The 24,244-nt window shown below is 40.1% G+C and overlaps 1 protein-coding gene across 14 annotated transcripts in view; it reads right to left on the bottom strand.

Annotated features, from left to right (window-relative positions):
• DOCK3 (dedicator of cytokinesis 3) overlaps positions 1-24,244 on the bottom strand; it is a 228,530-nt gene that overhangs the window by 177,857 nt on the left and 26,429 nt on the right. For 13 of the 14 annotated variants that reach the window (XM_080387450.1, XM_080387447.1, XM_080387457.1 and 10 more), the window contains exons 3-5: positions 20,356-20,396; positions 17,939-17,994; positions 13,149-13,245 (exon numbers count right to left, since the gene is read on the bottom strand). In XM_080387450.1, the coding sequence (XP_080243576.1) occupies positions 13,149-13,245; positions 17,939-17,994; positions 20,356-20,396 (194 nt within the window). Of the gene's footprint in view, positions 1-13,148; positions 13,246-17,938; positions 17,995-20,355; positions 20,397-24,244 lie in introns of those variants that run through there. The other variant, XM_080387451.1, reaches the window with a different exon arrangement.

The raw sequence follows: 24,244 nt of genomic DNA, 5'->3' as shown, positions 1-24,244 counted from the left end.
GTCATTCCATTTGGTAGCATCAGTAAAACCACTTACAGTCACTGGGCAGAGATCTCAGCTGCAGAGAAACTGGAGCAGCTTACCTCCCTGTAGCAGGAACCTGGCCCTCTGCACTTCAAATTGAACTTGAGCTATTCAGGTCAAAACAAAAACGTTACTACCGTACTCCTTAAAAATGGCAACTCAGTGCCTTGTCAGTATTGGCCTCATCTGCAAGATGGCCAAGGCTGCCAAGTCATATAGAGAATAAAAACTCTGTGGGTTTTTTTACTAACTTTATTAACTATTACCTCAAGTTCTGAGGCTACCAGGAAAAACGAGAGGAAGGTACGTATGGATTCCAAAATAAAATGACTGCCTTCAACCCGTTACTGGCCTACTCTGACTCAGCAGCTGGCACGGGGCTGGTGTGGGGGTCGGTGTGAGAGCAGTGCTGACAGCACACTCGTGGTCATGGTTGTTGCCAGGTGATGTTTATACTAAGTCAAGGACTTTTCAAGTTTCCTGGGCCCTGCCAGCCAGAGGGCTGGGGGGCACGGGCAGCTGGGAGGGGACACAGCCAGGACAGGTGCCCCAAGCCAGCCAAAGGGATGTTCCATACCATATGACGTCATGCCGAGTATATAAACTGGGGGAAGAAGGAGGAAGAGGGAGACATCTGGCATCACGGCGTTTGTCCTCCCGAGTACCCATTCCGTGATGGAGCCCGGCTGCCCTGGGGATGGCCCAACACCCGCCTGCCCGTGGGAGTGGGGAATGTTCCCGGCTTTGCTTTGCTTGTGTGTGCGGCTTTTGCTTTACCTATTAAATTGTTCTTATCTCAACCCCTGAGTTTTACATTCCTTTCCGATCCTCCTGCCCATCCCTCTGGGTTGTCGAGCGGTTGTCGGCCGGGGTTAAACCATGACAGTATTAAATGCTGTCAGCAACAGAAGATGTGGAAAAGTAACAGCACTAGGATCACTACTAGTACTTTAATTGTTGTATGAGAAAACACTGACAACATAAGCACCTGTACACAGTAAACTGAGCTCAAGCCAATTCATAAAAGAAACTTGTATCGTTCTTAAATCAAAGAAAGACTTCACAGGAATATCATCGTCACCAACCTGCATCTTTGATAAACATCAGTGTAACGGCTCTACCCAAAGGTATTAACTGCTGGGTTAGACAAAAGAGAAACCCAAAGTCCCCGCACTGGGGTGCTGAGTGATGGCCAGGACGGCACAGCCCCTCGCCCCGCGCTGCCTGCACGGCTGCCCAGGGCTGGGGGGCAGCAGGGGCACCGGGGCGGCAGGCAAACTGCCTGTTTAGCGGCACTGCCAGCTGACATCAGCCTGGCAAGTCTGGAGAGGCATTAAGCAGCAGTCTGCCCTTCCTCCTGAAAGGATGCAACCTCAGCTTCCTCGCTGATTGCCTGCCGTTTCTTGCACAGGCTACAGAGCAAGCGTTCACAAATTCCCCATCACCTCTAAGGACACATCCAAAAGAATGAAGCAGACTTCAGTTTATCAACCGCAATTTAATTTAGATCAAACAGCTGTGTGCAAATGGCAAAGCACATGAAAGATACCACTGTTCCCCCGGCTATATAAAAGCCTTTGAATCCAGACTACTGTGATTCGGGAGGTGGGGGAAGCAGACGGCCTGGAAGGGGGGTACACAAAACAGGAAAAAACAAAACCCAAACCCACAACCTTCAGATAAAGATCTCTGGATTCAAGATGTTCCAAATTTATGAAAAGTCCTTTCAGGTCAGGAGCATTCCAAAATTCATGAACAGCTTAGCAAGACACAGTGGAAAGAATGAACACAGGTACATTAGCTTTAAGAAAGCCCTGTGAAACGTCACACATGTGCAATATTAACTGCTGAGGGTAAGACTGAGCAAAAGAATGGATTTTAAATACTATTTTAAAAAAGCAATTATATGTCTTTGGACCCAAAGCTATTACTTCCCTGCTCACCCCAGGCGAGGGCTCCAAGTTTCCTGGTCTCTGCACTTGCACAGCAACCACAGAAGCCGCTCTGGTGCAAGATGCTGCCTGGCTGAGCAGCACCTTCCGCACTGGCTGTGCCCTGCCAATGGCCAGCAGCAGCAGCAGCATTTCTGTCGAAGGAAAACCAGCTGGAGACCACACCAACTGGAAGCCAGTGATACAGAGGTATACCCATAGCAGTGGCTATTATCAGAAAATAATGTAATCCTACACATGATTTATGTCTTCCATTATTTCAGCAACAGCTTTTTCTATAATATGTATTGGATCCCATCTACATACATTGGATCTTGAGCTATTCCTGGCAGTGAGTACTGGCACTAAAAAGAAATGAGTATTTGTTTTATAAGCAGTCAGGGTGTCCTAAATTCGTTTACCTTTCGAAGTTAACTTTTCATATCATCCAATAGATTTATTTATTTTTTCCTCAAAGCCAGTATGTTATTTTTAGGGGGAAATGTACAATCATAAAGTACCTTCACTACCTGAAGAAGCTCTCACTGCACAGTACAGTGATAGCAGCTAAAGACTTTGAAATCAAACTTGGCAATCAGTACTTTTTTTATATTCAATCAATCTTTATGACTGAAACCAAAGCTGTTCTATGACCAATCAGCTAGCACAAGGCTCTGCTTCTAAATTAAAAATGAAATAAAACCAAACCACCATGAAATTTACAGCAAGATGAACATTAAAAGAAGTGAGAAGCGAAGTTACAGTTCTCACACAGAAACTTCTCCCAATTTCTTTTTTTTAATTCCTTTTATTTTAAGCAATCTTTATGTGTAAAATATAGTGTGATAAAAAACTTTAGCAAACAGACAGGTGAAATTCTGAAAGAACACATTTCTCCAAATGCCATGAATCACTATTAGCTCAAAATTAAGATGCAACCAATTCAAGAATTATGTGAGTAGTTTCCAAAGATACAATTTATATTCATTTCCCCATTTCTCATTCCAACATTTACAAAAAACATACATTATGAGAAAATTATTCAAAAAGAAAGTAAAGTACTCAAGAAAATGAGGATAAACAGTAACTGAAATTAACCCTGGCTCCTGTATGTATGCTTTATAATAGTTTTTAATTGCATGACCATATGCAGAACCTCCTTTTATACTGACCAATTAATCTAGTTATTCTGATTTTCATTATCATTTGTGGTTCAATGTATGGTTCTTGGGGCTCAGTCTGCTAAAAATTATTCAAATCTTACCATGAAGGCAGGTAATCCCCATTCCTAATGGTTTCTACATAGCGTTCAGCATCCTGCTTCAAACCTACAACATTTTTGTGAATTTACCTGCAAGGCTAGAAGTAATATTATCTTGGGTTTAAAGACAGATTTAAGTATAAAAGTGTCCACTAATTTTTTGTGACTAGCTTGTGACACCTCCTGCAGCACTGAGCTGGAAGATGGAAGGTCACAACACCCCGGGAGGGCGCAGTGCATTGATTCCTGTTACAGGTGGCTCTCCCCCTGTCTCGGGGTCACACTCACCAGTCACTGCAGAACAGCTGGACACGAGGAAGGGGTTTACAGCCTCGTTACCATATGGTGAGCAGCCACAAAATTAAAGGTTTTACCATAACTCTTACAGAAAATGTAGACTAAACTGAGGACACTGGCATTCCCTAGTTCTTCCCTAACTCTTTGCAACCCTTTTTATACTTTTAGAACAGGTTTTTTTTACCAGTTATCTCTACAGTATATTCACAGTCACGTGGCTGGAAGTTGCAATAAGAAAGAACAAACAGGTCTTTAATAATATTGTAAAATGTTTTAGTTTCATCTTAATACCTTATGCAAAATCAAGTATCTATCCATTTGCCACTTAACCACTGCGTTTTTAAAATAAGATGCATTTTTATTCCTGTTTCTTTAGAAAGACCAAATAATCAAACATGACTTCCTCTCCAGCCAAACGCAACAATGCGGAGAGTGACCAAATTTGGCAGCCAAGTGCCAGCTGTCCACTGCTGCAGCTATAGTGTTCATGTTCTCACTAATATATATAATATATACGCTAATTCTCATAACCCTACTTTGTCTATCCCTCCCATCTGTGAAAGATTGTTACCCATTCCCCTCAGAAAACATACACAATTATGTCATTTATACAGACACGATACTAAAATTAAAGTAATTTTACTAATAAATTATTATACATTAGTTACCTTCTCCTGTCTGTGTCTTAAGGTTAGAAGCAACAGAAGGTAACACAAATCAGGGTAAGACTGAAGGACACTCCTTGATACCACATAGACAACAGTGCCATACAAGATGCCAACAGGACAGACGTTCTTTGCTTTTCTATTAAAAAAAATAAATCTGTCTCCTATAAAATGAAATCCAACAAACTGTCTTTTTAGTTCCAGTAAATACCCACTAGGGATGATCAGCCTTTTTCCTTCTAGGCTCTATAGCACACAAGCTTGCTCGCTCACTCCAAAAAGCCAGACTGCCAGTTTCTCCTACCCCCTTTTTTCCCCCTCTTACCTAATTTTCTGTTCTTTAAAAGTAAAACAAAACCAAAACAAACTGCCATGTTTCCTCAGTATTTGGAAGACTCACCTTTGGAAGACTAAAATCAAACCACATTAACATTTGCCTCTACTTCAAATGCAATTCTATAACAACATCGTATCTGGAACAATCCAGGTGGGTCTCTCCAGTTACAGATGAAGAGACTCTCAAACTCCTGTTTGGATTTCTGGATTAAAACCTTTCTTCCTTGGTTGAATGCAATTAAGTGTTCAGTATGTTTACAGTACAAAAGAAAGTCTGAAAGCATCTGCAGGTCAGCCACTGGTTTGCCCTGAATGAATTCTATTCTGTTTCCTTGCCAGTCATCTGTTCACAGCCAGTCTTAAACCGGCATTCAGTCAAACCGAATTCCCATGTTTTAATATTGCACATGTATTTTACGCATACACTGTAACGCTGTTTTCAGCATGCGGTTGTCTGGACATTGTTCTAGAAGCAAGGAGCTCTTTGTTAACCACAAACTAGCTAAATACTTCAAAAACGTAAAATTAATCTCAAAAAATCCGTCCACATTCCCCCACAATTTGCTATGAATTTCAGTATCGAGAAGGCAGCTATTTTCTTCTATTTACTAAAATAAAAGAGCACATTATGACCTCCCATATCAATGACTAAATAACATTCTCCTACAAAGCAAGAAAATATAAAAACACCCGGCACACAGTTTGTCATAGTAAGACTTGCCAAGGACACCAGCAGGTGACTTTCATTTAATTCTGTCTTTTATTTTTAAAACCTATTAAAATCTATCTATCTCCATAGTAACTCAAAACATCTATTCCTCCCATACAGTCTGATTAATACTTTGTAGTTTGTTTTATAGTCAACCTTTTGTTTCTTTGAAAATACGTAAGAATTGTCTAGTTGATCCTCATTATCTTAAATGATATCATGAATCTGTATGTGGAAGAAAACAAAAGGTGAAGTGTACTGCATATATTGCTACTTGTTATACCATTCTTGAAATCCAATAAACTAGCTGTGAGTTCTGTGGTCTTCAAAGGAAAGTAATTTTCAAACCAATTATCATACTTTTTCAAATTTTAATGATAGGACTTGCTTACAAACTAATCTTATTTTACTCTCCTAAAGACTTATGCCTACTTACAATTCCTTAAACCTCACAGAGTTCTATATATCACTATGAAAGACCAACTGCATTAAAGCTCTTAAAAATAGGGAAGGGAAAAATAATAATTATGGGAATCCTTTATAATCTTAAAATATGAAGCACTTAAACTGAACTTCAGTGAGTTAGTGCTAACGGGGAGATGTACTGAAATGGATTGCATTTCATGGCAGTGACCTAATAAATATTAAGTGTGGATTCTACATGAGGACTGTTCCACCGAAGAAATGTAGAGGTCATGACATCCACTAAAGACCTCCGAGAAACCATAGCTAATAATTTTATGTAAACGCAAGTCTCAGTTTAACATGGCATGAGAAGGACTTTTAATCAACCTTCCACACACAGCACATCTAAGCAGCATAAAAGCCTACGATTTTAGGTACAAAACCTTCTAACTGCCTAAGGTAATGAGTAGACATAAATCGCACCATGGCACTTCTATATTATGGTCTTTATTCTGGTGCCCACAATTCAAGAATGACGTGGACAGACTGGAGCAGGTCCAAAGGAGGGCCATGAAGAGCTGGAGAACCTGCCCGATGAGGAAAGACAAAAGGAATTTGGTCTTTTCTCCCTGGAGAAGGTGGCTCAAGGGGACCTCATCACAGTATTCTAGTACATAAAGCGCAGCTATGAAGAGGATGGAAGCAGTCTCTTCACAAGGAGCCACAGGGAGAAGAGAAAGGGCAATGGGTATAAGTTGCACCTTAGGGAGAGGTTCGGTTTCAACCTAAGACAGAAATTTTTTACAGTAAGAAAAATCGTTCACTGGAACAACCTCCCCCGGGACATGGTAGAGTCCTCATCACTGGTTGTTTTCAAGATGTGATCAGGCAGGGCACAAGATAATTTCATCTAGGCTTCCTTTCCCACAAAAAGCTGGACTAGATGATCCTCCAAGGCGCCTTCCAACCTGGGCTATTCTACGATTTATCTCCAGCTTCCCCTTCCATGGCTGATGGTACCCAATTATAAAAATACCCACCTCACGCATACAAAATGGAAGCATTCATCATTCTGTACACTCAGAATCACTCTGCATGTACCCTTCGCAACCCAATCAAGAAAGAGTCAACTATTTTCTAGTAATCAAATGACAAATCTGCTAAAAGCCTCCAATTATGTTGCTAAGCAGTCAGATGTTTCCCAGTATACTGTTTACTTTGGGAAACGGAAGAACTAGATGCTACTGGAACTGGAAATATTTACTCTTGGTTTCCTTTGTTCTGCGCAGCCCTTAATGAGCCAACCAGCTGCCTCAGACCACTCCATGAAGATCCAACCTTCACTCCAAACACAGAAAGATATAAAATTATCAATACATCCGTAATACAGCCAAAATTTAGAACATAGGACTATGGATAATAAAGTTATAACCTTTGAGTCTCTCTGTTAGTGTCAGCTGGGGCCTGACAAGCTCCTAAGATTCTTTTTAGATATTTCTCACAATGCCTGAACAATCACCCTAAATGAATTTCCGATTCGCATGTAACCTTGAAAATTACTCAGAAAAAGGAAAGAGGACCACATATATGTGCAACACCATTACTGTACAGATGTCTCGGTACAAATACCTCATCTTTCCAGAAGCATGCTTGCACAGAGCTCTAAGTGTGTATGAAATAAGCTCAGGCCTGACTTTAAGGAGTTCCTTCAAGAGAGATCTTCCGAAGCAGACCTCAGAGGCAGCACATCTGCTTCAGATCATACCACACTTTTTTCTGTCTATATACTATAGAAAATGCATCAGAAGTTCCATGTTTTATTAGATATGAAGCAACAGGCATCTCAGAAAATGAAAATGTCTCACAAAACACTCTAAAGAATAAATTACATTAATGATTCAGCAAACTGTTGGGTTTTTTTGTTTTTTTTACAAGGCAACTTTTGAACTAACGCTTTGATTTTAGGGACACCCTAAAACACCTAAATCAGATAGCTTCAACTGCATCCAGTCCCTTTACCCACTCTCTTTTCCTTGACAGGATCCTCAGAAAATTTAAAAGGAGCCAATAGGAAATTTCAGACTCAGCTGGCAAAAAATTCCATCTATTCCCAATGCCATTAGCTCTTACTCCTAAAACTAGACGAGCAGTCAACTCCACACTTTTATGCAGAAGGGGAGTGGGGGAAAAGTAGCAAATTACATGTATTGATCTGACCAAATTCTAAATTGGGATATTATGTTTGGTCTCTCTACAGTCATCTATATATATCTACATCATATTTCAACAGAAATAGTCCTCACATCACATCTTGAACTCTAAGGAATTGGTTTTTTTACTGTTAAAATAGCTACTACGCTCCAACTATGAGTTTCAGTGATCTCTTTAGCTGACTTAACTCACAGGAGTTTTGTTTGACCTAATTAATAAAAGCTCACAGAGAACTTGCAGATTCTTTATTTAGAAGTAGTATAAAAATAACAACTCTTATCAACACATACAGGGAAAGAGAGAAAGTTATTACTTTATTGGTATTATTGTGCTTGTCTCAGTGGAAGTCATACACCTGTCTGGGCAACTACCTGAGAGCCACATGCATGTATTTCACTGCAATGAATGCAATTTTGCATCTTTATCCCCCTATGTGCCTACAGAAGTCTCCCCCAGGTTTGCTGTTGCTTTCCTGCTCTCTCTTCCTTGTTCCTCTGCAGCAGTCACAAGAACAAGCTAGGTTTCCTACAGAGAAACCAGTAATAATCCTCCTTTGCTCTCCTCCTCCACTTCATACCAAGTACAGTATTGGGCAGGGGAATCACTGGCATCTTTTGTTTATAAGCCTTTGTAATACTGAGAAAGGATAAGCAGAACTTGCTTTTAAATTTATGAGGCTTCCCACAAAATGAAATAGGTATCTTGTCCAAATTAATCTAATGAAGAACACAGAGTATTTGAGCCAGGCAAAACAGTAGCACAAGACACACTTAAGTGAGAATACAGGTACATACGCATGTGCATGTGTATACATACCCTGGCACACACACAAACACACCTGGTCGGCTGTGGTTATCAGGAATCCTACCCAGGTTATGGGCAGCTCAGCGTACACGGCGCTCAGAGCACTGATTTTAAACCCTCAGTTCCCATGAACTCCCTACCAAAGATTTTGTACAACGGCAGTGGAAGCAGGAAAATCCAAAACAAGTAGGTTAAATAGAACAGTGGCCTTTTTTTGACAGAAAGTAGTTACTAAATCTTACTGCTTTTGTGCTCAGGAGCCTGGATACAGGCAGATCAGAAAGCAAAGAACTGTTTTTTTATTTTCCACTGTCATGTCACTGTATCAACCTGCAGACAGACTACACACTCAAATAGGGGAAAAAAAATGTGCTCTTTAACAAATCATGGAATGGTTTGGGTTGGAAGGAACGTTTAAGGGTCATCCAGTCCAACCTCCCCTGCAGTGAGCAGGGACATCATCTAGACCAGGTTGCTCAGAGCCCTGTCCAACCTGACCGTGAGTGTTCCCAGGTGTCCTGCTTTGGCTGGGATAGAGTTAATTTTCTTTGGTGGCTGGTGCAGTGCCGTGCTTTAGATGCGGTGTGGGAACAGCGCTGAGAGCACGCTGGTGCTGGTTTTGGTGTCGCAGGCAGTGTTTGCACTGGGTCGGGCACTTTTTGGTTCCTCAGCCCTTGCTGGCAAAAGGGCCAGAGGGGCACGGGGAGGGGACCCAGCCAGTTCAGCTGACCCAAACAAGCCAAAGAGGAATTCCTTACCATGGGACATCATGCTCAGTATATAAACGGGGGGGCTGGCTGGGGCTTGCAGCTTGTTGCTCCAGGACCGGCTGGGCATCAGTCAGCGCATGGCGAGCAGCTGCATCGCGCATCACTTGTTTTCTTTTCTCCCTTCCTTTTGGATTTCATTCCTCTCCCCTTCTCCCTCCTTTTCATTGTAACTGTTATTATTATTATTGGTTTGGCTTTATTCTATCTCAATTATTAAACTGTTCTTCTCTCAAGCCTAGGGTTTTACATTCCTTCCCGACTCTCCTCCCCGTGCCGCTGGGCGAGGGGGCGGTGAGCACTGAAGTACCGGTGGGGTTAAAACATGACACCAGGGATGGGGCAGCTACCACCTCCCTGGGCAACCACTGCTCCACTGTCCTCAGCATGAAAAATTCTTCATTATATCTAGTCTGAATCCACCCTCTTGTAGTTTAAAACCATCACCCCTTGCCCTATCACAACAGGCCCTGCTAAAAAGTCGTATCATCTTTACTCCTTTAAAAATATTAAATATTTTAAGTTCTATTACCGATTACTCAGTAACAAAAGAGGTGATTTTTTAGGTACGCATAGAATTTTAAACCAAGTTATCATTATTACTACAAAAAGACCCAATATAAATTACAAATTCTGTTAGCTTCCATATCAGTCTTATTTGAATCCTTTTCCAGTATGAGAAAAACCTCCTGCATTTTCAAAAATCTTACTGTTTTGTTATCATTTACAGGGTTACAATACCAGAATCCAACCGCTCAGAGCAAAGCTTGACATTACAGTAAAGCAGAGCACACACCTTATATCCTTCCATTCCAAATTCATTTCAGGCACAGCCCTTCCTTGATGAACTCCCTGCACACAAACGCCTTTCTGCACAGTCTCAGCTTCTAGTCCTGCTAAGACTATCACTTCATGTTCACCTTGACAGCAAAAATTACAAAGATATCACAGCCCTGTGTAGTATAGTGAACTCAGGCTAATCTTTCCAATATATATTTCACAGACATACAAACTAAAGTTACTGCACAACTCTTATAACTCAAAGCTACTCAAGCTTCCCACACGCAGTTTCTTCTTAGTAACAGCATGGACTCTGTGGTCAGAAGGGGTTGAAGAAGATTGGCAATATTTTATACAAACTAATTTTCTACAATTGTCTCTCTAAAAGTTGTGCTTCACTCTGCCCTTCTATTTCCCACCGTTGCCCTGTTCCCTCCAATTTTTTTGTCATTTGAGCTATTTTATCTTGAAGCAACACAGCATCCCTCTTCAGGCAGTGTTTTAATACCTCCAGGCTTCCTGAGTATTACATTACAGTTCTTGTTGTTTAACCGAAGGCAAATACAAGCCTTACAACATATCTCAACAATATTACTAAAGCAATTTCTTGGCATTTTTAATTGAAACAAACTTAGTCTTTCAAACAATAATCCAAGAAAGACATTTGCCAAAAAGCACAAGATGAACATTTTATCCTATTCAGAGAAGTTAAGAGGTGCTGTACGTTTCGTTTGGCAGTTGTCTTCGGTGCGGTACTACTAAATAACCAAGTGCTTACTGTTACCATCTGTAAGTACTGACCTACTGAAAGCAGCTGCAGTAACAACTGGCATTTGAACTTTCACTACCGTAAGAAACTTTTCTACAAAGCTGACTAGGCACAGTAGCATGATAAATAACATTAATGAGATTTCTTATGTGACTCTTATTACAGTTTGGGAATAATAAAAATTTCTGCTGGTGCTGATCCAACAAACAAGCACTTCCATTTAGTTTCTTAATATATTTTAAAATATGACCTTACAGCGTAGCTCCTCACCTGAATACCAATTATAAAGTCCTAATCCCAGCTCTGCCACATCCATCTGTGTACCTCTGTACACTTCCTCAGGTTTCAAATTTACAGTTTGTAAATAGGACAGATTTCTGTTACCTACCTAACGACAGATTGTTCTTTCACATCAGAATGGCTATGGTACCACTACATCAGCAGTCCTGAACATAAGAAAACACTGAAGGTGATTAAGCACCGACAGCTTTGCCCAGGGAAGCTGCGGAGTCTCCATTCACAAGAAACTCAAAACCTGAGTGACCCTGTCCTGGACAAGCTCTGACGCTACTCGAGAAAACAGCTGAACGAGATGATGTCAAGAGGTCCCTTCCAACCTACACAATTCTGTGATTACCTCTGTATTAGAAGTATCTTCTTTCTGGGTAAAAATACACCACAAAATTTATTTTACTCAGACAGAACCTCTGCCAATTTCTTCTTGTCATGAAACATGCCTCCTTCCAAAGTTCCATGAAAACAGTAAATTCTTTGCCCTGTTATTTAAGAATACAATAATGCTGTGTGCAATGTTATAATAACTATAATGAGCTAGAACAGAAAGCAGTCCCAGAAAGAAAATTACTAAGTGAAAGTTTATAGCTAGAGCTTTCTCTCTCCCTTCCCTCAAGGAACTCCTTTTAACAATAAACCCAAAACAGATTAGTAGAAAGGAAGTGCAACTCATTTGTAGGTAAAATGTTTCCCCTTTCTCCAATTCAGTACCATTGTCCGTGTTACTGTTGTCTTCTTCATCTGACACTGGGGAGAGAGAAAATCTTACAGGAAGAAAACAGAAAAGATCGCTTTATTCACATACACCAGAGGTGTAAGTATTTGAAATGGTAAAAGAAGGAGTACTAGCTTTTAGAGTGGTATTAAAAAAGCGTATATAGCATGTACCATGGCCCCCCACCCATCCCAATTAGACTGGATGCTACTTTCCAAGAAAATTTCTTCAGAATCATATGATCCCCACAGGAGAAGTGGGAGCAACAAAAGTAAAACTAATTTCATCACAGACTTGATTGCTTTTTGAAGGGAGTACTGGCTACGCTAGTGATACGCTAGTCTCATCACTTAACTGGATCTTTTCTGGTTTTATTTCCTCAATATCTAACTGCTGCCACTTCAGATTTACACAAGGAAACAAAGCTGCTGCAGCTCTCTGTAAAGGTATTTCTCTTAAGTAAGGAAAGACAAGAAATTCATGCTCATACCACCTACAGTTCTTGATCCTAATCCTACAGTTACAGCTTGTAATTGCCAAGCTAAAAAGCTAAAAGGAGAGAGAAAAAAAAACAGAAAAAAAATACTTTCAAATGTGCAAGTTTTTTATTTGCTGTTCCATGGGATTTGGCCATTAAAAAAGTAAGAGAAGAACAAAGATGAAGGCAGAAGTAGGTGACATTATGTGGCAGCAACTGAAAATTATACGAAACAGGTAAGTATGAAACTCAATACACTTATCTTGAGTGTTTATTTTTAATAAGTGAAGAAATAATCATATAAAAACACCTTTAAGTTCTTCTTCTTTCAAACTCTAGACGCTAAAGCAAATACTCACAAACTGTGTTGAATATTTCTTTGATGGGACTTACAGCCTTCCATTTTGTGTTACTGAACACCTACATCATTTCCTACATATTTAAGAACACTCTAAAATTGGGGTTTTTTTAAACAATGAAGCTTCCAGATCTGAAGGCAGATTTCAAAACTGCTGAAGTTTCCAACTTGGCCCATATGCACCTCACATGATCAGTGATTCTGCAGTTAGCAACCCCCCCGTCAGATAAAATGAATCTAACAATCCTTATAGTTACTATTTTGTCCTAATGGACTGAAATGCAGGCAACATTACTTCTCAGATATCTTGGGGAAAAGTACAATGAGAAGAGGGCTGTTCTTACCACATACAGCTGTTTCCAGAGCACAGCCCATTCCTGCAGTGTTGCTGTGACTTCAGTCACAACAGAATCCTCAAGCGGCACAACTGTTTCATATTGCCTATACAAGAAGATGGGAAAAAGTTAGGAAAGGTACCACTGAAGAGGTAGAAAAAGAAATAAATGTCAGCACAGTAATTTGTAAAATGCTAGAACTTGAACTTGTTTGAATTTTTTCAACATAAAGGAAAATATCTTAAGAGGAACGTTTTCTCATCATTAACACTGAAGTAACTCCATAGTAACATCAACTGATCCTCCATTACGTTCCACATGAATCAGCTTATGTGATGCATTTCCAAGTTACCTGTTGAAAATTATTTCATTCTAATCAAGGGCAACGAAAAACTTTTCATGATTACAGCATGTTAAATTAACTTGCCTGTAGAGTGTGCCTTCACAGTTTGTGTCCCTTTTTTCTAAACCAGTCCAACCCTTTCTTTCCCCTCGAATTAATACATTGGCCAGTATCATCAACTACCCAAAAGATCTACCATCTATTTACCTTGCCTATCCAGACAAATTTTTCAATATTGCTTATGAAACCCAAGCGACCTATCCTCTAACCAAAAGAACAGGACTTATCCCCTTGTAGTCAAGGTGCTCCATACCCGTTAAAGGAGAATCATAGAACAGGTTGGGATGGAAGACACCTTTAAAGGTCACCCATTTCGATGCCCCTGCAATGAGCAGACACCTTTAACTAGATCAGGTTGCTCAGAGCGCCATCCAACCTTACCTTGAATGTTCCCAGGGAAGGGGCATCTACCACCTCTCTGGGCAACCTGTGCCAGTGTTCCACAACCCTCAGCATAAAAGATTTCTTCCTTATATCTAGTGTGAATCTACCCTCTTTTAGTTTAAAACCATTAACCCCTGCCCTATTGCTACAGGCCCTGCTAAAAAGTCTGCCCCCAACTTTCTTATAAGCTCCCTTTAAATATTGAAAGGCTGCAGTAAAGTTTCCCTGGAGCCTTCTCTTCCCCAGGCTGAACCACACAAGCTGTGCCAGGCTTTCCTCATAGGAGAGGTGCTCCATTCCCTCTGACGATTTTTACGGCCCTCTCCTCTGGACCCGAACCAACAGGTCCATGTCAGCCAAGCACAGGTCTCTCTTTCTAATGAATGTATTTTAATATCATTATATTATCCAATCCATTAGTGCCTTGACTTGCTCTTTCATTGAACCATGTCCAATGCTGTTACTGAAACAAGTGTCAAGACACTGTAGAAATAAGGTCCATTTCAAGCTTCTGCTCTTTCAGCAAGTTTTTTAAAAAAAAAAAACCAGGCAGAATTTAAAAAAAAAGCAAACACACACCAAAACCAAAAAAACCCCATCACACTTCTGAAACACACCACACTGGAAAAGTTTTCCATAGACCCTAAAGAAGTGGTACTGAAATACACTGGCTCAAGACGTGGTTTGGGACTAGTAGCATCACGTAAGAGCCCCCGCAGCACGCCCAGCGGCCACCACGGACACGGACCCCCTCCTCCTGAGCAGTACAGCTGCTCTGAAATCCTCCTGAAGAGAAGCTGCAAACTTCCCATTCCATAACGACTTTAAACAATTTCTTCTGTCCTTTTTGCAGAGTTAAATGAGTGCTAACAAGTAAATATATGAACAATGAGATGTAATTAATTCTGAAAGGTGGGTTTTTTTGGGTTGGTTTGTTTCTTTTTTAAAGAGAACACAGTTAATCATTAAAAAATGCAACATGCAGCATTATTTCCCTTTTGAAAATTCTTACTGCAAATAATTGTGCCAAATTAGCTGAAGCCAAAAGTAACAAATGATGCGGGAGAGGATGATGAAGTCAAGTCACTGTATGTCTCCATGTATTCTTGAAGCAGAACACTTACCAAACAAAACCTTCAATTCCCCATTTCCAAGCTACCAGACCACCCTTATTAACCTCAATGACGTAAGTAAACCTTATATTAAGATCCAAAATATATACATTTTAGAAACATGCCCATCTTACAAACCTGCCATAGTCACATTAAGTATGCAATCAACCCGCTAAAGCTGCGACTGGAAAGCACCGGTTCGTATATATACATGCCAGCAGACTAAACCAGATCACAAATCTTTTATCTATTATTACGCCAACAACCTTGTCGTTCCAACATTTTGTTGTGAGAAACTGAAACACTGACAGACACTTGGCACCTGAGATTGAGCTCTAGTCTACTCCTGCAATATTTTGGTTTGGTGGGTTTGGTAGTTTTTTGGGGCGGAGGTTGTTGTTGGTTTTTTGTTTTGTTTTGGCATTGTTTATTTTTGTTGGATTTTTTTTTTCCTTTTTCCAAAACGTGGCCACAGTAAGACCAGAAAAATCTCAATTAATATTTTAACAAATCTCCACAGAGCATGCTTGTGATCTGAAGTATGACACTAAGAATATGATCACAATCCCAACACCTCTTCTTTAGCTCATATTTAAAGATCATTTCAAGGGTTAAACAAAAATTCTGCATTTAGTATATATCATCAAAAGTTTGCTTGACACTAGCACCATTAAAAACAATGGTGCAACCACTTCTAGCTGGAAATTCAGTTCCCTTCAGATCTTTGTAAAATGCCACTACAGGGAACAGACTCAAAATAGTTCTACAACCCTTTAAAAAACCGCAGAAAATTAAAGGATGAAAGGAATTACATAATAAAATAACTAATATGTGAGGAAAAATCAAAACCAAAGAAGAAATATGTTCTTCTAAAGGTTACTTTTAGAAATAGATTTTAAAACTTTTGGCATCAGTGAACAATAAAACACTTTGGAAGACTGTCCTTCAACAGTATGGCTGGGTTTAAAGAGAACGCACATCTGGACTACATTGAACCATGTAAATTTAATGCTTTGCATTCCTATAAACCTGCACTGCCTCCGTTATACCCACACATTAATGGCATTACACTGGGTCTATGACTCAAATCTAAGAACACTACACGCCACGCTGTCATGGTTCTGGCTGGGATAGAGGTCGCTTTCTTTCTGGTAGCTGGCACAGTACTGTGTTTTGAATTTAGGATGAGAATGTTGATAACATGCTGATGGTTTAGAGGTTGCTAAGCAATGTTTACGTTAAGTTAAGGACTTCGCAGCTTCTCACTTCACCCCACCAACCAGTAGGCTGAGGGGCACAAGTTGCTGGGAGGGGACACAGCCAGGACAGCTGACCCCCGCGGGCCAAAGGGATGTTCCAGTTCCACACCACATGGCATCATGCTCAGTGCACAAACCAGGAGGAAACTGGCCGGGGCCACTGCTCGGGAACTGCCTGGGCACCACTTGGCAAGCAGCGAGCAATTGCATTGTGCATGACTTTTTTGGTATATCCTTTTACCGTTATTATTTTCCCTTCCATTTCTGTCCTATTAAACTGTCTTTACCCCAACCCACAAATTTTACTTTTGTCTTTTCCCAGTTCGCTCCCCACCCGACTGTGGGGGTGCGCAGAGACGAAGCTAGCGGCCGCGTGGTGTTCAGCCACCCCCCTGGTTAAACCACCACCCATGCTGTTATTCCATAAACGCTTATGTTGACACTTTGAATATATTCTTAAATACAAGGACAGAATTTCTTTGGTTCAGAACTATATTACATTCTGTTGTATCAATTGGGATACCAGTCTTTGATACTTATTTTTAAAAAGTACATCAGCTTCCCTAGTAAGTATCTGAAGTTCAGTATCCTGAACTGATTACCCTTTACAAATTCTGAACTAACATCAAATACTAATTAACTACAGGTTACAGGAAACTGGTCTTTCCCCTAAGGCGACGACAGGTCAGGAGTAGTCGTTCTATGCAATACATATAATTTTATTACACCCCAAAGTTATCAAGCATCAGTAATTACAGTTGCCCTTACAATCTTCACTCAGTCCCTTTGAGGACAAACACACAATCCACAACTGTAAGTCACATTTTTCTACAGGTACTTCACTAGATGACTTTTTATACATTTTATCTTCCATATTTCCTTTGTTGCCTTGGGTCACTGTCTGAAATGCTGTACTTCTACATTTCCCTGCAGCAGCCTTAACCTCAAATATGCAGGTAAAAGCAGCGGTGAAGGCACAAGACACTGATTTCAGGCACGTTAGTCAACCTCACAGGAAGCTTTGCAGGTTATAGAGCCCACACTGGGTAAAATCTGACATTATGTCACCGTTAGTACTGCTATTCACATTAACTAAATTAAACCTACCTCTAGCAAACTACGAGTTATCTATAAAGACAGTGAAAGTGAAATATTTTCAGCAGAGTATAATTCAGTAATTTTTTGGCTTGAGGTGTGGAGAGCTGGATCCTTTTGATAAGTTTCAAGGTAACTTAAGTCACACTGTCAGCTATGTCTCAGTGAAAATCTGTTGATAAACAACGTGGGCTGCCAACATGCCAGTGCCTCCGTAACAAACAAGAACATACAGAATTTTGCCAGTGAAGAAACAAGCAGAAATGAAAACCAGAGTTCTTTAAAATGCATGTTTTAGATAATACCTCTGAAGTTACAATTTTATGAGCGAAAGTGAACAGGAGTAACCAAGATAATTGATTCTTGCTACATTAAAAAACAAAGAAACCCCAAAGCTCTGCAGAATTACATTTAACTCTCAAATCCTAATACCCAACAGAAGACACAATGCACTAAAACCGCTCTATGGATTTTAATAACCATTTCTTAGATTCCTTTCTAGATGAAAAGCACTGCAGCTTCTTAGAAAGAAGGAAAAATACTCACCCTCTGTTACTGACAATTGCCTTTTTCAAGTGAATATAATTTGCAGGAAAAATCCCCTGCAAAAGAAAAAAAAAAGTCTTTACGTTAAACAAATACATTTTCAGTTTTTAGCATTTATATCCTAAGCCACAATAAATAATTGCTAATATAACTATAAAAGAAAAACCCCACCAGTGTGTCAAAGAAGCTGCCACAGTCAAAAGTCAACATTCAAGTTAGTCACAATTGATCATTTTAATCCACCTTAGAACAGGACAGCACACTGAATCAAACCTCCATCCTGAAAGGTCAATTTCTTAATAAGAAAGTTTTTCAGATCTGTTCAATAAAATTCTCATACAAAGACTCAAGCTGAATACTTTCCATTCCCCAAAAACCCTGAAGTGTTCAGAAACACGGCTGGTATGGGAAACATGCTTCGGTATAAAAATCGTGGGTAAGTCAACTAGGACCAAAATAAAAGGTATCACCCTAATCCTACACAGCTGCCTTGGAAGGGAGAAGATTGATTTAAAAATAAACATTTAAGTTTAGTTAGCTGTCTTCCTACTGCAAAGACTGTGTGAGCCCAATAGCCCACCAAGAGGTGAGAGGCAAGTGGGGAAAGCTGTGCCAAGCAGGCAGAGCTCAGTGAATGGCCTGCAGTCAGCAGAAAGGAAGAGTCACAGATGGAGCTACCAGGAATATCTACTGGGGAGACATCGGCCAGCCGGAACAGCCAGGAAAGTGGCTGTCATGCAGGTTGCAGCACAGCACCACTGTGCATCCAGACCAGGCTTCTGTATCGGTGTGCTACATTTCATTAGGTGACAAGGACAGAGGTTAAAAAAAAACCAACAACAAAAACCACCCAAAAACCACAACACTAAAAGCCTACCTTCAAATTTGTGTCTACACCCCATGCCAGTTTTTCACTGAAGAAAGAAGTACTGTATTACTTGCACAGGCTGGAGCTATCAGATTCCCTTCTCCTTGCAACAAAAAGCTGTTTAAACCCACTTGGGATGGCTCCCGAGATTTGCCTTTTGCTGTTCCCAGGATGGCTGGATTCTAACCTTCCCAGTGCCATTGCATTCTTGTGCGATGAGACATGGGGAAAAGAGGCAATTTAAACCAAACTTTCCTTCGTGTTCCACTATCTCTGTAAAACACACAGCCCTGAATCCTTGCAGCAAACTCTGTACATAAGAACAGGAAGCCTGCACTTCAGCAGGGATGCAGGATCAGCACGGGACATCTTCAGGCTAAAAACCAGTTGACAGCCTCTGGCAAAAACGTCAGTAATCAAGTGTGGGCTTTACATTTTTAGAGCTTTAGGCAGTACAATCTAGGATGGGGGGGGGGGGGGGAGGAGGTGGGGGGGTGTTTTGAAAGAAATACTAAGTAAAAAATTACTCAAGACACTAAGAAACATTCCTTCTTTTTCACAGTAAAGAGAAATGGCACAAGGAAAAAAGATTAATCTAACAGGAATAGTTTCATCAGAGGAAAAAAGTAGATGTGCATACTTTCAGCCACAAGAAAATCTGGAAAAGGAAGAAATACTACTTCATTTTTCATTTTTGATTGGTTCACTTCCAGTTAATGCTGTTTATTTCTGTGATCCTGTGCTGGTTACCTAAGAAACCAAGGGAGGTTTGAAGGGCTTTCCTATCAAAACTGAACATATGTGCAGGCAGCATATGTACCAACACACACACAAAGAATGTAGGCTTTTCCATTAAAAGAGTATCATAGTCATGAGAACGTAACACAGGTAATAGTTATTCCGTAATACTGGTAAACATGAGGAATTTGGTCCTCTTTTCTTTTAAAATCAATACAAGCTATATTTAAACCGAAAGACAATGAAGTGATGCTTACATAGAAGAAATTATTTACATGTTTGGATACATACATTCACAAAAATATGCACTCATTCGCAAAAAATTCCTAACAGTCAAAAAAAGTTCTCCAAGAGCAAAAAGGGATATGACTGGAGAATAACTAAATGCAGTGGTTCAACTGTAAATACCTGAAAAAAGAACAAACTTACAATAACCTTTTTCATCAGACTTTTTTGAAGTTCCCTCAATTAATAATGCAAATTATTAAATGTGTTCTTTAAAAATCCTGACTTCAGCAGTGCATGATCACCCACCTATGCTTTTCTTAGGGGAGTAGGGTGGAGAGAATCAAATCGAACAAGATTTATAAATGTTGGAAAGATTACATGTTACACGTCAGTAAAGTTTCTGATCCTTTGGGTGATTAATGAGTATCACACTTTCAACTTAGAAAATACATCCAATCCCCCCCACAGGAAAAAAGTTGGAGAAGTAAAGCCCTAAGGGTAAGGAAAATGAAAAGTTTATTGAGTTGCCACAGAAAGATACGTATAATCTCCCACTAGATTGAAAACATGTATTCCCACTTACCTTTACATTTGGCTTCTTGATGGAAACACCTCTGTACCACCCTACAACCAGATCAAACACACCATGTTAATTTGTGGCCTTGCTTACTTTACACAGAAGCAAACTGAAAACTACACAGTTACTGAAATCATCTCAAAAACCAGCTGTGCCTCACATCAGGCAAAAGTTTTTAAAGGGCTTTTTGTTTTGGTTTAGGATTTTTATTATAACTATTCTTTTGCTCTGCAATGCTGACAAGCAATTAAGAACCTAGAAAGTTTCTGTTTATTCCAACCAGTCATAACCATTAGCCCCAGTGGTTTCACTGGGTTTCACACCTGCACTCAGCGCCCATGCAGGAATCTGTGCCGAACGCTTCTCTCACATGCTGGTACATGAGTCTCTTCAGAGTATTTATCTTAAAATTTCCAGACTTCAAAACCCTGTCCTTTTAAAGATGGGAAAAGCCACTACCATACATTTCTAATACTGTTTAAACAAATATAAATTCTTTGCATACGTCTGGTCTTATGTATGTCTGTGAGACTGGAGAACAGACTTTGGAATCTAATTTCACCAACCCAATTATTCTTCTTGTATCCCCATCTATTAGCAGCCCCAGTCAGGATAATGTACCAGGAGTAAAAACTAAAGCTGCAAAAGCCACCAGCTAAATAGAACCTCCCAATTACTCCTGTGTTACACAGGTGAAAGTCATGGCATTCCATGCAAGATTCATCAAGGAAAAGGCAGAGAGCACCGTGTGGCCTGACGGTGGAAAGGGGAACGGCTCAGCCGGCCATCGTGTCCACGAACTGCTGCTCTGCCCCGTGAGGCACACCACACTGCTTCAGTTCGTGCGAAAAATGCGCTGCTCTTCGTAGCTGGTGCAACGCTCAGCCCCGGAGCACAAAGCCAACCATGCAGACCTGAGCCTGGCACCCAAGGAGCACAGGCGACGGCGAGCGCCACGGGGCCACCGCCGGCCACCAGCACGTGGGGCCACCAGCACGTGGGGCCAGCACGTCCCATCGCCGCACATCACCCTCCTGCCTCCTGCAGCCCAGCGCACAGGCTGGCAACAACCCCAGACTGCCAAACCCCCACAATTCTACATGATCTAAATCCACTTTCCATAAAAAATTCCTCTATTTTTTCCAGCAACTTCCTACTCCCCCCCCCAACAGAGGCCAGATACAATGTAATATCTGCAGCGTTTAAAAGAGCACTAGGAGGGCCTGTTGGTAATTGTTATGGAGAATAGAGAAGGACAGAACGAATAACTGTGTATTTTGTCCCTCTCAGAAAAAGGGCTTCACATTTGGCTGAATTATGACCCAAGTCTCATTTAGAGGCTCAGAAGTGGGAAGAGGGCCTTGATTTTGTTTTAATGACAACCTGCTAGTCTTGAATTATTTTTTAATGAAATCTGAGTTAATATAAAAAGAAAATAATTGATGAATTCCAGACATTTGCAAATCTTAGGTTTTATTTTTTTCTATACTATGTTCCTTATTACACAAATTTGTCATTAAAATAGGACATAGCACAAAGATTTAGTCCCCCATGACTTAATACTTACACTCAAAAGAAAAAAAATGTTTTCAATTTATTTCTTAGTTGATCAAACTTCATGGCAATCATATCAATATAAACATATGCACAAACAACACACAGATCCTTAAAATGAGTAGTTTCTAAAACCCCACACAACTGTGCCTGCAACACCTGCTTTTGAGTAAGAGACGTTACATATTTTTAAGGTCACAAAAAAATAAATGCTTTTATCCTGTGATTCATTGTTACCAAAATTACCATACATTTTAAGCTTTAAGACAAACAGAATGGCAAGCTTCTGGGTAAATATGGGGAAAAGCGTTTTATCTAAGTTTATGAATAGAACTGTAAAAGAACAAAACCTAATAAAGCAAGTGTCTTACTCATGATTTAGATGTGCAGGGTAGGGAATGAAACACTTCCAAAAAACTACCTTAGTTCTGAGTTTCCTGTTCTTAATCCCAGAATAAATCTTCAAAGCTTAAAAAGGTATGTGTTCACAGAGTTGTAAACAAGAGGGTTGGAAGAACCCTTGAGAAATCATCTAGCTCAGGCAAGCAATGCCTCTAAATTTCTCACAGATGTTTAGTCTGCTTTTAGCAGCGTTCAGTAACTTATTATCAGGACTGAATAACACAGTACTTCCAGTCTGTGGAAAATGATCCACAGATCTTCCGCAAAACCTAGATTCCAAGGTAGTTCTGCACAGGATTCAAAGGAAACAGTACATTTCTGCTACTCCACACATAGCAGTTTGAAAGTGGTGGTGATGCACAGACAGCTTTTTAGAAGTTTCTTCCACGGATCAACATCAGCCAAGAAAATTGCATGTAACAGTAACAGCTTGGTACAGTACCTGAAAATCTAGAATATTGATGTCAAGTGGAGATGGCAAATCCTCCCGGGGCAACCTATTTCAGTGGCTCAGACAACATACATATACTTTAGAACCTGAACTTCCTTTGCTGCTATTTGCATCCAGGGGTGGGGTTTTTTTTGGAAAATAGGGGAAACATTTTTATGACTTCCCTTTAAGTACTTTTATACATTTGGAAACCAGTATATTTCCCTTTAATTTTGCAGCTTGTGCTCTCCAGATCTTACTTTTCCTTCCTTTTTTTTTATTTTTCAGTGTGGCATAATATTTTTAGAATCAGCTTTCTCTCTCCGTTTTATGTTTCCTCCAACTCTATGCAAGCAAGATAAAATAGAAAGAAGAGCTCACCAGGAACCTGAAAGCACTGAATTGTAAAATGTAATTCCTTATTTGCTTACAGTGAACATTACTAAAAACTCATTCTGTATCACAAAGTAAAAGCTATGAGAAAAGGTACAATGCTTTTTTTAAAAAGTACTTCTAGAAAATTGCATCTGCATTATATTATTCACTAAAATGAACTAAATCTGCATTCTGGAATTAGTCTTAAAGAGTTTAATTTTGATCTAATATATTTTAAAGAACACTTATTTTGGAGGATTTAATCGTGGCAGTCATCAAATCCAGGCAGCTGCTCAGCTAACTGTGATCACAACATGCACTATACGGCTAGGCTGCAACATTGACTAACTTTTTAGGCGTTACTGTACTACAAATAATTGTTAGTACTTTAGAATTATGGCATTCATTTTCTAGTAACACATTGCCTTTAAAGGGTATTGACTTCAAGGAAATGGTGAAAAAGATGGGATTTAAAACTAAGAAGCAGAAAAACATGGAGCAGGAAAACTATGAAGTGACAAGAATTTTGTTACTAAGTTAACATGAAACAACAATCCCAAGTATCTGCTATTTGAACAGATTAACTGTCTAGTAATTATCAGTAACTAATACGAATTTGAGGACAGATGAAGTTAAGGTATAAGACCAGAGCTGCAACACCTAACACCTCTGCAGAGAACGACTGTGCTTCATGCATGCAACGCAGCCCCTTCTGACAGCTGAGAACATTCTCAAACTGCTTGACCTAGTGGACAACCTAGGGAAAGGAAGACATAATTCTATTTTTCAAAAAAAAAGTATCACCGTGCTGGGTCTGGCTGGGATGGAGTTAACTCTCCTCACAGCAACCTGTCTGGCCCTGTGTTTTGGATTCGTGGCTACAACACTGCTGGTAAGAGATCCATGTTTTGGCTATTGCTGAACAGCCTTGGTACATCACTGCTCTGCGCAGCCCCTACAGCAAGCGGGCTAACAGTAGACAAGAAGTTCAGAAGGAACACAGCTAGGACCACTGACCTGAAACAGCCAAAAGGATATTCCACACCATATAATGTATTTTGCTATTAAACAAAAAAAAAAAAACCAAAACCCAAAAAACCCAAAAATAAACCTATTAGAAGCACCGTTGTAAAT

Source organism: Falco punctatus (genome assembly GCF_963210335.1).
Source record: "Falco punctatus genome assembly, chromosome: 4".
NCBI lineage: Eukaryota > Metazoa > Chordata > Aves > Falconiformes > Falconidae > Falco > Falco punctatus.
Note: the sequence above shows the minus strand (reverse complement) of the source record. Positions and strands in the feature narration are given on the sequence as shown.